At 42.3% G+C, this 13,336-nt stretch overlaps 1 protein-coding gene across 9 annotated transcripts in view; it reads left to right on the forward strand.

The window, feature by feature from the left end:
- The first annotated feature begins 6,131 nt into the window (after positions 1-6,131).
- The window catches only part of PLEKHA6 (pleckstrin homology domain containing A6), a 208,985-nt gene continuing 201,780 nt past the window's right edge, over positions 6,132-13,336 (forward strand). For 8 of the 9 annotated variants that reach the window (XR_013487324.1, XM_021002956.2, XM_078156392.1 and 5 more), the window contains exons 1-2: positions 6,135-6,208; positions 10,508-10,565. Coding sequence is in view for 8 of the 9 variants with exons in the window: in XM_021002956.2 (XP_020858615.2) it covers positions 10,528-10,565 (38 nt within the window). In the remaining variant the exon portion in view is untranslated. Of the gene's footprint in view, positions 6,209-10,507; positions 10,566-13,336 lie in introns of all 9 variants that reach the window. The other variant, XM_078156402.1, reaches the window with a different exon arrangement.

Genomic DNA, 13,336 nt, shown 5'->3' on the forward strand with positions numbered 1-13,336 from the left:
CTGAACTAGAGTCCTGGTTTTCTAATTCCTAGGCTGTTGCTCTTTCCCCAGTAATTTCTGTGCTATTGAATTATTTGACCGTATTCATCAGTGTCTACATTTCATTCATTCATTCATTCATTCATTCATTCATTCATTCCTTTAACAAACGTTAAGTAGCTACCTGAGCACAGTACTGATCTGAGCCCTAGGGAAGTCTCATGTTCAGAAGACATGGTCCCTGACCTCATGAACAGAAAAGTAAAAAAGAACTGGGGGCGGGGATGATTTCAGCAAAGAGAGTACAGCGACTAATTTTTTACTATGTTCAATGTTCCATACCTGTAATCCTCTACTTCTTTTTTTAAAAAGTATTTATTTTATTCTTAATTTGAGAAATAAAATAAGCATTTCCATAACATAGTAGAGTAGAAAGAACCATCTATAAAGGTAGGGGGAGGATCATATTTCTTCTTTGAGAACAAACATCATAATTACACATAGTCTCAGAGGGGGCTAAGATGTAAGCACAGGTAACTAATGTATACATGAAGTGTATCAACAAAACTGGAAAAAATAACCAACCCAAACCATATGTGTACATTCAGAGGGGAAAGGCAACTAAAGACTGGGGGGACTGGGGAAGACTTTGTGGAAGAGCTGGCATCTGAGAAGGTGGAGAAGCAGGAATGCCATTCCAGGCATAGGGATTGGGTCGGCCGAAGCGCAGATGAAGGCAGTCAGCACCTGGTAGGCTCAGGAGCGGGGAGTTAGGCTGGACTCACAGTTTGGATTTAGCCAAAAGGCCACGCTTGAGGACCTGGAGGGCCACATGTGACCTGGAGGCTGCAGGTTCCCCACCCTCGGGCTGGAGCTTAGAGTGAGAAGAGATAAGGCAGGAAAGGTTAGGGCGGTGCCCTGCTGGGCTGAGCCTTGAACTTTAGCTCCTGAATTGCTGCTGTTATCAGCCTCATCTCTATTAATGCTATTATTATGTCATCTTTGAAATTAACTATTTTGAAGTCCTTGGCCTTGGGCTAGCTTCTGAGGTCACTTGCTAAAAGCTTCTTTGGCAAGAAATCTGGAAAGCACTCTATAAATGTGAGTTATTATCAACACATTTACAGTTAATCATCTTTTCCCCATCATCCATCCCTTCTCTCCCCCACCCCACCCTTCATTATGGATGCCTATTTGAAATCCCTTGCTCAGAGCCCTTGCCCAACTTTTTCAGACTCTCCTCTCCTTCTCTTCCTCCTGGGACCAGAGCCAAGACCAGGGATCTAGAGCTTCAGCGACATCTTGAACCTAGCATTCTTCTCAGCAGCTGATCAGGGTTGTCTTCCCATTGACTCCAGGATGTTCTCAGGCAATAGGAGCATCTAACCAGCACGTTCCCCACCTAGCTCATCCGTCCTCCTCTGGAGACTCCTCATAGGCTCTGCCTTAGAGTGGACGTGGGGCAGTCCTAGGATGCTGGAAGGCTACTGTTTGGCTGGACACCGTCACTGGCACTTCCTCCTCTTAGGAGTGTAAAGGGCTGCTGTCCTCTGACTCACAAAAACTTTGGAGATCAACCAATCCAGCAACAGGCATTTATTAAGCACCTACTGTATAGTATGTGCCAAGCACTGTGCTGAGTGCTGGGGATAAACAGAGAAGGGCAAAAGACAATCTGTGTTCTCAAGAAGTTCACAATCTGATAGGGGAGCCGACGTGCAAACAACCATACACAAACAAGATTTATATAGCCGTGGTGTCAAACTCAAATTGAAACAGGGGCACTAAACCATATATCATTGTTGTTCAGTCGTTTCAGTCATGTCTGAGTCTTTGTGACCCCATATTGGCTTTTCTTGGCAAAGCTACTGGAGTGGTTTGCTATTTTCTTCTCCAGTGGATTAAGGCAAACAGAGGTTAAGTGACTTGCCCAGGGTCACATAGCTAGTGAGTATCTGAAGCCAGATTTGAACTCAAGTCTTCCTGACTGCTTTATCCACTGAGACACACACGCACACATACACACACACACGTGTATATGTGTGGATCGATAGGTGTGTATATATATGTATATACTATACATGCACACACATATACACATACATACACACACACACACACACACACACATACATATCCCTGCAGGCTATGTATTGACTTAGAAAACCAAGTATTAATATTATCAGTGTTCTATTGTAGTTTTATTTGTTTTGTTAACTATTTCCCAATTACATTTTCATCTGGTTGGAAGCACTCAGGAGTGTTGCAGTGGTGTGTTTGACAGCTCTGATACACAAGATAAATTCTAGAAGTGTGCCGGCAAATGTTGAACAATTGGCTCTTTGTGGCCATGGCTATACCCACATAACTTTTAATCTGCATTATTAATATTTTCTCCATCACTTTCTTAAGTCTAGACAATCAAGAAAAAAGATAATAAATCAAGCTGTGATTTGTAGTTTGCCAATTTTCAGGGTGCTAAAGCTCGCATTGAAAATTTCACCATCAGTTCTAGGAAGCTACTGGGACAGCAGGTTCCAGCTCAGTGCTGGAAGGCACTAAGATTGAGAGGCTGCTTTCAGAAGGTGAGACTTTAGCTGAGACCTGAAGGAAGCCAGGGAACCTTGGAGGCAGAGATGAGGAGAAAGTTTCCAGGTATGGGAGAAAGTCAGTGAAAATGCTAAGAGATGGTGAGGTAGAATCTTGTATGAGGAACTGAGAAGAGGCCAGAGTCACTGTATTGGAAAGTATATGAAGGGGAGTAAGTTAGTAAGAAGACTGAAAAGGTTGTGAAGGGCTTTAAGGTGATGCAGTGGATAGAACACTGGCCCTTTAGGAATCAGGAAGGAATCAGGAGGACCTAAGTTCAAATCCTGCCTCAGACACTAGCTGTGAGACCCTGGGCAAGTCACTTAACCCCAATTGTGAAAAAGGAGGAGGAGGAGGAGGAGAAGAAGAATTATTCTATGTTTGATCCTGAAGGTAATAAGTGAGCCACTGAGCCACTGGAATTGACTGAGTGGGGGAAGGCAATTTGACAGGTGAGTGGAGGATGGTTTGGAGTGTAGAGAGGCTAGAGGCAGGGAGACCAACCAGCCAGCTTTTCAGTAGCCCAGGAAGCTGAGGGAAGGCCACTTGCTATCCTCTCTTCTAAAAACAACTTCAAATCTGCTGGGAAATTTCCTTATGTAGAAGGTATTTAACCATAGATGAGTTTCCCATGGAAGGGAGGGTGGGGCCAAAGTTGGTTCTGAGGCAGGAAGGTGGACTAGATTACCTCTCAACAGCCCTTCCTTAAACCCAAAGATCTGGGTATTTTTCCACTCACCTGGATTGGAGAGCGGAAAATGGACTGAGATTTTTGAAGTGGTTGAAATCTAGATCATTGTCAAGGAGGCAGCTTTAGCAAGTCAGAGGGTGTCGCTTCCCAATCTTGATGTCACAGTCTCTGAGAAAAATCATCAAGATGGCTGGCTGTCTCTTAATCCATTCAAAAGACTGAGGTTTGGTTCCATTAGTCAATCAATTAACCAACTAGTAATTTTTAAACACTCGATTGATATATGCCAGGCCCTTTACTAGGTACTAAGGATATAGTGTTAAAAATGAAACAACAGTTCTTCACCTCCAGTAACTAACATTCTGTCTGGGGAGAAAAACATAATAATAGTTAGCATTTATGTAGCACTTTAAGGTTTGCAAAGTATTTTATTGATCATCACAATAAGGCTGGGAGTTTGGTACTATTATTAATCTCATTTGTACAGACGGGGAAACTGAGGCAGCGAGGTTTAAATTATTTGCGCAGGGGTACGTAGCTAGCAAGTTTCTGAGGTCAGATTTGAATTCAGGTCGTCCTAACTCCTGGCCCAGAGCTCGGTCTACTGTGATCCAACTGCCTTGGTATAAACATATGCACATACAAGTAAACACTATATTTATATATATTATATACATACATCATATACAATACTGTCTATTTTGTTGTTGTCGAGTCATGGATGAATCATCATGACCTCATAGACCATAGTACACCAAGCCAGCTGCCCATGGGTTTTCTTGGCAAAGATACTAGAGTGGTTGCTATTTCCTTCTCCAGTAGAAAACCTGTTAGAACTCTCTACTATGACCTGTCTCTGTTGGGTAACCCTGCATGGTGTAGTTCATAGTTCCATTGAGCTACGGAAGCCCCTCTACCATGACAAGGCAGTGATCTAGGAGGGGGATACTATATATACATATATATTAAATATAAATATATACTATATTTGTTATATATACAATCCATGCCCAGAGCTCTATCCACTGCATGACCTCACTGCCTCAATATACATATCTACACATAAAAGTATATACTTTGTGTGTATTTAGGGGTGAGGAACCTGAGTCCTCGAGGCCATATGTGGCCCTTTGGGTCCTCAAGAGCAGCCCTTTGACTGAATCCAAACTTTACAGAGCTAATCCCCTTAATAAAAGGATTTGTTCTGTAAAACTTGGACTCAGTCAGAAGGCCATACCCAAGGACCTAGAAGGTAATATATACATACATACATGTACAATCCTGCACATATATAGATTAAATATAAGTATATTCTATATATTTTATATATACAATCCAGGCCCAGAGCTTTATCCATTGCATGACCTAACTCTCAATATACATATATACACATAAAATATATATACTACATTTAGTTATAATATATATGTACATATATGTAATGCTGCCTATACTATATATTCAATATAAATATATACTATATATTACATGTACAATCTAGGCCCAGAGCTCTATCTTACTGTGTGCTTAACTCCCTCAATAGAAACATATACTCTGTGTATATAATGTATGCACACATATACTATGTTATATATATTATATCATATTATATACACATTATTTTATATATACACATATATATTTTATGATATTATACATACAATCCAGTTCCAGCTCTCTCCACTGATAGAGCCCTAATAGATAACCACTCTATCTAATCTAAACATATAAATATATATGTTTGTTTGTGTTTTTTGTTTTTTGCTAGGCAGTGGGGTTAACTGACTTGCCCAGGGTCACACAGCTAGTAAGTATCAGTGTCTGATGCCAGATTTGAACTCAGGTCTTCCTGACTCCAGGGCCAATGCTCTATCCACTGCACCACCTAGCTGCCCCCGTATAAGTATATATGTGCACACATATAATATAATATATATAATATATGTATTATACAATATACCATATACACTACTTTACATACACACATACACAGGTTAATTTCAGGGAATGGGGGAGGGGAAGCACTAGCATCTGGGGAGATCAGGAAATGCCTGATGACACTTGAATTTAAGCGCTTATATGCCAGATACTGGGGATAAAAAAAAAAAACAGCCTCTGCCCTCAAGGAGTTTACATTCTATCTAGGGAGACATGTGCACATATGAATATATGCAAGATAGAGACATAGGTTACCCCACACATATATGTGGGGAGAAATGTATACACATGTGTATATGCAAGATATCTGTCTATGTGTGTAGATATGTCTATATATATAGACATAGAGATGTCTATATCTGTATCTTGTGTATACTCATTTGTTTTGTGTGTCTGCCCATATGTGTGTGTGTGTGTGTATCTCTATATATAGATATATAGATAGATATACATGAAATATAAGCAATCTATCCATATACATATACATGTCGCAAATGCAAGACGCACAGAGAAAGGTGCTAGCAGGCAGGAGGGTCTCATGTACAGGCCTCATGGATAAAGTGGTGCCTGAGCTGGACCTTTGAAAGATACTAAAGATTCTAAGGCATAGAGGGGAGGAAGGAGGGCATTCTGGGCATGGAGACAAGAGGTGGACTGTCCCGTGAGGGGCAGACGTCTGGATGGGGGGGAGAATGCAGGCAGAGGAGTGGTATATGTAGAATAAGTCTGGCCGGATAGGTCAGACTCAGGTTGTGAAGGGTTTTAAACGCCAGATAGAGGAGTTTGTATTTCCATATGTATTTGGATCTGAACGGTCATAATGTTGACATGACCAGAGGGTTAGGGGGCAGAAAGGAGCAGAGTGCGAGGAAGCATTGGTTTATGGGAAGGTCGCCATCTTTGGAGTCTGATATTTCTTTTGGGGTTCTTGCAGTGATGAGAAAGAATCAACTAGCTGGGTGCATCCAGGCACAGAATCTCCTATCCAGAGCGGACAAGTCTCCAGCCCAGGTAAAGAACAAGTCTGTCCCTACTGCTTTACTGTTTGTCTCTTAGCCTCAGCAATGACAATAGCCTATAAGAAGACTGCAGAAACTCTCTGACTTTGCCTGTGACTGCTTTTATCTCTGGAGGATCTTCCATGTCATCCATCCTGGGACACAGCAATATCCTTCAGTCACAGAGATTTCAATAGACTGTAGTGAAAAGAGGGGAGGACTTTGGAGTCAGGAAAGACTTGGGTTCAAATCCTGTCTCTGACACTTACTAGCTATGTGACCCTGAACCAGTTTCCTCATCTGTAAAATGAACTGGGGAAGGAAATGGCAACCACTCTAGTATCTTTGCCAAGAAAACCCTGAATGGGGTCATGAAGAGTTGGATACGATCGAACAATATAAGTCTTCTCTTTTCCAGGCTAAACAATCCCCATTTCCTTCTACCAGCTCTCACATGATCATACAATGCCTAGAACACTGTAGTATTTAATAATTGGTGGATTGATTTTCCTTTTTTTTGTTTTTTAAATTTTAATTAATTAATTTAGTTTTAGTTTTCAACAATCACTTCCATAAGCTTTTGAGTTTTTCATTTTCTCCCCCTCCCTCCCCCAGACAGCTTGCAATCTGATTTAGGCTTTACATATACATTCCTATTAAACATATTTTCATATTAGTCATGTTGTAAAGAAGAATTAGAACCAATAAGAGGGACCACAAGAAAGAAGAAACGAAACAAAACAGAAGAAAAAAAAAGAGCAAATAGTATGCTTCGATCTGCATTCAGACTCCATAGTTCTTTCTCTGGATGTGGATAGCATTTTCCATCATGAGACTTTTGGAGATGTCTTAGATCCTTGCATTGCTGAGAAGAGCTAAGTCTGTCAATATTAGTCATTGTACAACATGGCAGTTACTGTGTACAGCGTTCTCCTGGTTCTGCTCACTTCATTCACCTTCAGTCCATACAAGTCTTTCCAGGTTTTTCTGAAGTCCACTTGCTCATCATTTCTTACAGCACAAGAGTATTCCATTCCATTCACATACCACAACTTGTTCAGCCATTCCCCAATTGATGGGCATTCCCTCAATTTGATGGATTGATTTTTCTTCAGTCCTTTCCTCATCCTGAATGCTTTCTAGCTTGTCAGTGTGTTTCTTTGTAATGCCCAGGACTGAATATAATGCAAAATGTAATAGAAGCAGACACTATGCTTCTCAGCAAACTTTATTATTGTATTAACTTTTTTGGCTGCCCTTGCTTGCTTCCCTGTTTACTCTACTGAACTGGTGCTCTCCTGAAATCCCCAGATGGAGAGCAATTTGAAAAATTGTTGTCTAGCCCTATCTCTCCAGCTTGTATTTCTGAAGTTGACTTTTTAAATCTTAGGGTGGGACTTTATATTTATCCCAACTAAATTTCATTGTATTGGGTTTGGCCTATTATTTTGGATCATTATTCTTTTTTTTGGATCATTATTCTTTCATCAAACACGGTTGACTGTCCCTCCCCAGTTTGGGTTTGTGTAATCAGTGTAGCTGATAAGCTGTGGCTTCTCATTGCATAAAGATAAAAAAAGATGTGAGATAAACATACAAACAAATGCAAATTCAACATGTACAAACCTATTAGAGAAAGCTTAAGGGATGTGAAGCCAAGGAGTGAACTCTGCTCATAACTCTTCCTTGGGACAACAAGGAAAGCAGGTGAAATTGAAAAGGGTTTTTGATATTTTAGAAAAATTTCTATGAAGATAAGCAATTTTGCTGATGCATTAAGATTATCTATTTCCTTCTCTTTCCTTTTATTTCTGACTAGAATACAAATGTTTGATGCCATAAACCTTGGGTACTTATAAGATAAAAAACCAGGTATGGGAGACCCATAGGGATTGAAGAATTAGTTGGGAGGTGATCATTGGGACATTTCAAACTCAACTTGTTCAAAATAGAGCTCATTATGAGAGTACTTGTACATGTAATGGTCTGCCATGTTGTCTCTGTGAGCTCCCTGAGGGCAGGGACTGTCTTTTGCCTTTCTTTGTATCCTCAGTGCTTAGCATAGTGCCTAGTACATAGTGGGCACTTAATGCCTGCTGCCTGCCTGCCAAACCAACCCATATCTGAAGTATATTCTCATTTGCCTGATTTCTTTGCATCCTGAGCATAGATGCAGTGGTATGGCTGTTTAAGGGTCAGAGGCCTTTCCCATTATTTGTCCTAGACTGGATTTTAAAATTAACAAGACCAGGTACAGCTAGGTGGTGCAGTGGATAGAGCTCCAGTCTTAAAGTCAGGAGGACCTGAGTTCAAATATCGCCTCAGACACTTGGCACTTATTAGCTGTGTGACCCTGGGCATGTCACTTAATCCCGATCACTTAATCACAGAAAAAAAAAAAGAATTAACAAGACCAGCTCATCCAATCTACTCTTTGTGGCCCCAGGGAGCCAGTAAGTGAATTCCCTCTCAAGTTTAGAAAGGGGATTCCTTCATGCAGGAAGAGGGGAGAGGAGCTGCCTCAATGATATCTCAGGACATAGAAGAACAAAGGGTCCCTGTATTGAATGTCAGCTGTTGAATAGTTGGTGATGCTGAGGCAGAGTGGGTTCTGTGGAGGGGAGGGCAGAGGTCTGTCCTAGGAATGGGAAATGGAAGGAGAAGGAAATCACTTTGACAAGCCCAGGGACACAGAACTGTGTTTCTGACTCATGGGATTCCCTCTAATTGGGGCAGGATGCCAACCCAAGTCCTGTGGAATAAATGTTCATTGGAGCAAAGGGGAAAGGACATGCCTGACTGGGAGGATGTGTCAGTGGGTAAATCAATTCACCAATTATTGATTGATTGATCGATTGATTGGCAATTGGGGTTAAGTGACTTGCCCAGGGTCACACAGCTAGTAAGTGTCAAGTGCTTGGTCTGAGGCCAGATTTGAATTCAGGTCCTCCTGACTTTAGGGCCTGTGCTCTATCCACTGCTCCACCTAGCTGCCCCAGAAGACTTTACCTTTTGTTCCTTATGCCCCGCCCTTTTTTTTTTAAAGTTTGGAGGCAATGGGGTTTAAGTGACTTGCCCAGAGTCACACAGGTAGCTAGTATGTGTCTAAGGCCACATTTGAACTTGGGTCCTCCTGACTCCAAGGCCGGTACTTTATCTGCTGCGCCACCTAGCTGCCCCCACACCAAATATTTATTAAGCACCTACTATGTGCAAGGCTTCCATGAGACTTCTTAGGCTCTGTTGCTTCATTCTAGCATGGAGGTGACTCTGGGTTTTTAAAGGCTAGCAGAGCATAAGTTCTGGCAACTCTCGAACTAAATTGTAAAGGCTTTGAGCGTGGGTGCAACAGATTCGTGGGTCCAAAAGACACCAACAGGCATGTCTTTGTTTGGGGAACTTAGCCTAGCTGAGCTTAGAGAGGCCCAATGGCAGAGGGGTTCTCCGATAGGAGATACATTCTTTTAGCATAACAAAGAAAGGGTAATGGTTTAGGAGGGTGAGGACCTGGGTTCAAAACCCACCTCTGCCACTCAATACTTGTGTAACCTGTGCCAACCTGGGCTCGTCCTCCATAAATTAAGGAAGTTGGGCTGGTCAGCCTCTGCGGTCCCTGCCAGCTCCAAATCTGTGGTCCTTTGATTCTATGTGCCTTTGAAGAACAGGGAAGGGGTTTTGATCTGCATCCATGAATAATCCTTGGATCAATTAGTCAATCAGCAAACATTTACTAAGTGTCTGTTATGTGCCAGGGGTTATGCTAGGGGATGGGGATACAAAGACAAAAAAAAATAAAACAGTCCTTGCCTTCAAGGGACTTACTTTCTATTGGGGGCAGCTAGAGTGGCTCAGTGGATAGAGCTTGGAGTCAAGAAGACCTGAGTTCAAATCTAACCTCAGATACTAGCTTTGTGACCCTGGGCAAGTCACTTAATCTTGTTTGCCTCAGTTTCCTCATCTGTAAAATAGAGATAGTAACAGCACTTACTTCCCAGGGTTGCTGTGAAGATCAAGTGAGATAGTAATTGTTAAGTACCTTAGCACATAGTATGCCTGGCACATAGTAAGCTCTATATACATGTTAGCTATTATTATTATTATTGTTGTTGTTAACCTCTGCCTTAGTTTCCTCAACTATAAAATGGGGGTAATAATAGCACCTATCTCCTAGAGTTGTTGAGAGGATTAAGTGAGATAATATTTATAAAGTGCTTTGCAACAAGGTGGTTTGCAAACCTTTAAGTGTTAATGTTCAGTGAGGATGATGATGATGATGATGTATGATTCTGACTGTGTGGATGGATCTTTTCAGATTTGCCCAAAGGCTGGGAGATGGGCTTCACCCAGGAAGGAGCTGTGTACTTCATCAAGTAAGTAGAGTGGTTTACTTACTCATTTTACTATTCCATGCCTTTCGTGTTTCCTGAAGTGCAGAAATAAAGGAGGGGCCAAGTTGTCTCGAGCACAAAGGTGCTGGGGAATGGGAATGAGCAGGATGCCCACAGCCAGGCTGCCAACGTGTCAGTGACCAACCCTGGAGTATTTGGAAGGAAAATGATTTATACTAATCAGGTCGTATCCCTGAAGGAGGAAGGCAGCTTTGAAAGGTAGGAAGAGGAAGGTGCCCCAGGTACAAGACCAGGCCAAAGGTACAAAGGAAAGAAATAAACAGGTGGCTGGAATGGAACTCAGTGCAAAGGAGGAAAAAGAATAGGACTGGAGTTAAAGGTTTGGCTTGGGAGAGTGATTGGGTGGTTTGGTGGGGCCAGTGGGAGAAGGGCCAAATGCCCAGCCCGATTTCTGTGACCACCTGGCTCCTTTCTACGGTGAGGCTCTGAGTTAGGGGTTCTGGGTGAGGGCAAAAGGCTTTGGTTCTACTAGAGGGTTTAGTCAGGCTATTCTAGGGGCAAGGGTGGGCCTTGTTTCCTCTCTAGGACCTGAGAAATGGCCCCAGAGTAAAGCCCTAGAAGTTCCTTGGGATTGGAGAAGGTACCATGTAAAAAAATAAAATTAAATTAAAAAATATATATATATGTGTATGTATACACATATACCATATGTATATATATATATATATATATATATATATACACACATATACAATCTAGGTAAAATGCATGACCATATATTCAATATAATCTATACATTATGTACACGTATAAATGTATCATTCAATTGAGCGTTGCACATGTATGTATATATGTGTTAATAACCACAAACATACACATATGCATATAAACATACACACACATACCTGTTTTTCCTATTGTTCATTCTCGAAGAGGACCAATGTCATCATGAGAAGGACCCTTGATTTGTGAATGAATTGGATATGAGTGGAGCTGAGTCATCCAAAGTCCAGTGGCAGGACAAAGGTCAAGACACTGGCAGTGGCCCAGGATCAGTATCGCAAAGTCATCCTCCGAGCTGGGGGTGCATTCTCCTCTCCCATCCACAGGATGGGGGGGTAGGGGATGGGTAGGCTCAAATTTAGAGAGCACATGTGACCAAAGGGTGAACCCAGAGCTCTCCTTTCACAGAATCCTTATGGGTGTTGCTCTGCTCGGCTCTGGACGTGAGGACCAGGTCCTGAAGCTGCCTTTCTTCGGTGCGTCTAGTCCGTCCGAGGTTTCTCTCTCGCCTGGCAGTCCATTCATGCTGCTGCTGTCACTACTGTTCCAAAGACACAATTAGCAGCACTGGCGGATGATGCTACCGATGCTGATGGGAACTGCAGAGCTGCGATTCTGAAATTCAAGGTGTTATTATCTGGTCAATGGGGAGACGAGGACAAGGGAGAGAAAGACAGAAAATGTTCTCTCCCCTCCCCCTTGGCAGTTCCCTCAGGAGTCCTTCACCTAGACTGGAATATTTGCTTCCAAATTGACTCCTCATGTGATCTGTAGACCCAAAGACGTGTTTAATTCTTTCAGTTAGTCACAAGATTGCGCTTGTGGCTTGTCTGTTGCTCTCAAAGAGGACCATGACATCAGGAAGATGATGCCATGACTTGCAGGTGAATTGGATTTAAGTGAGGCAGCGCTGTGCAAAGTCACCAGCCTCACTTTATGCTCCGAGCCATCTGGGTCCAATGGCCAGATATAGATCAGAACAGCTGGAGATGGCCCAGAGCAGGGGTGGGGAACCTGTGGCCTCCCTCTAGGTCCTCAAGTGTGGCCCTTTGACTGAATCCAAACTTCACAGAACAAATGTCCTTAATAAAAGGATGTGTTCTGTAAAACTTGGACTCAGTCAAAAGGCCGCCCAAGGACCTAGAAGGCCACATGTGGCCTTCAGGCAGAGGTTCCTCGCCCCTGCCCAGAGTCACAAGATATTTCCTGTGTGGTGGCACCTGTTTTAATCCAATCACCCTAAACCTCAGGATCCTTTCAAAATGACTTGAGGATTTATTCACACTTACATCTAGTTTACTTTTGATTGATTGATTGATTGATTCAGTCTCTGTATCAGAACTTTCTGGTTACATTATTTTGGGTGGGTGGGGCAGACTACCCTGTGCATTATTATGCAGATGATTCCAAGATACATTTATCCAGCTGTAGTCTCTCTTCTGAGTTCTAGTTCCATCTAAATAAGTACCTGTGGTGCAGGATGTCCCACAAGCACCTCAAACTCAACATGTCTAAACGACCTTTCCTCTCAAACCCCCAACTCTCGTAGATTTCTCTCTGTCTCTTTCTCTCTCCTCCTCCTCCTCCTCCTTTCCCCTTTATCTCTTCCCCCTCTCCCCTGTATTCAGTCCTTTGTTAGGATTTGTAATCCATTGCAATCTCTATCTCTCACCTACATCTTCCTCTCTCTTCTCATATAACTACAAGCCTGCTTCAGGCCCTTATCTCTTCTCACCTGGACTATCTCAATAGCCATCTATTTATTTCTCTACCTCAAGCCTTTCTAATTTCAATTTATCCATGCCAGGGGTTTTTTCCTAAAGTACAGTTGGGAAAGTCACCACCCTGTGAAATAAACTCCAATGACTCTATTACCAACCATCTTGCTGACCTGGAGGAACTTTTGTCCCGGGGTCTCATTGTCCTGATTGGTGACTGCCTCTCCCACACTGATATTTAAAGAAAGTCTTAGCCACCTTACTTGACTTCACTCTTGAATCTCTGCCCAT

Source organism: Phascolarctos cinereus, unplaced genomic scaffold, assembly GCF_003287225.1.
Source record: "Phascolarctos cinereus isolate Bilbo 61053 unplaced genomic scaffold, phaCin_HiC Scaffold_5;HRSCAF=322, whole genome shotgun sequence".
Lineage (NCBI taxonomy): Eukaryota > Metazoa > Chordata > Mammalia > Diprotodontia > Phascolarctidae > Phascolarctos > Phascolarctos cinereus.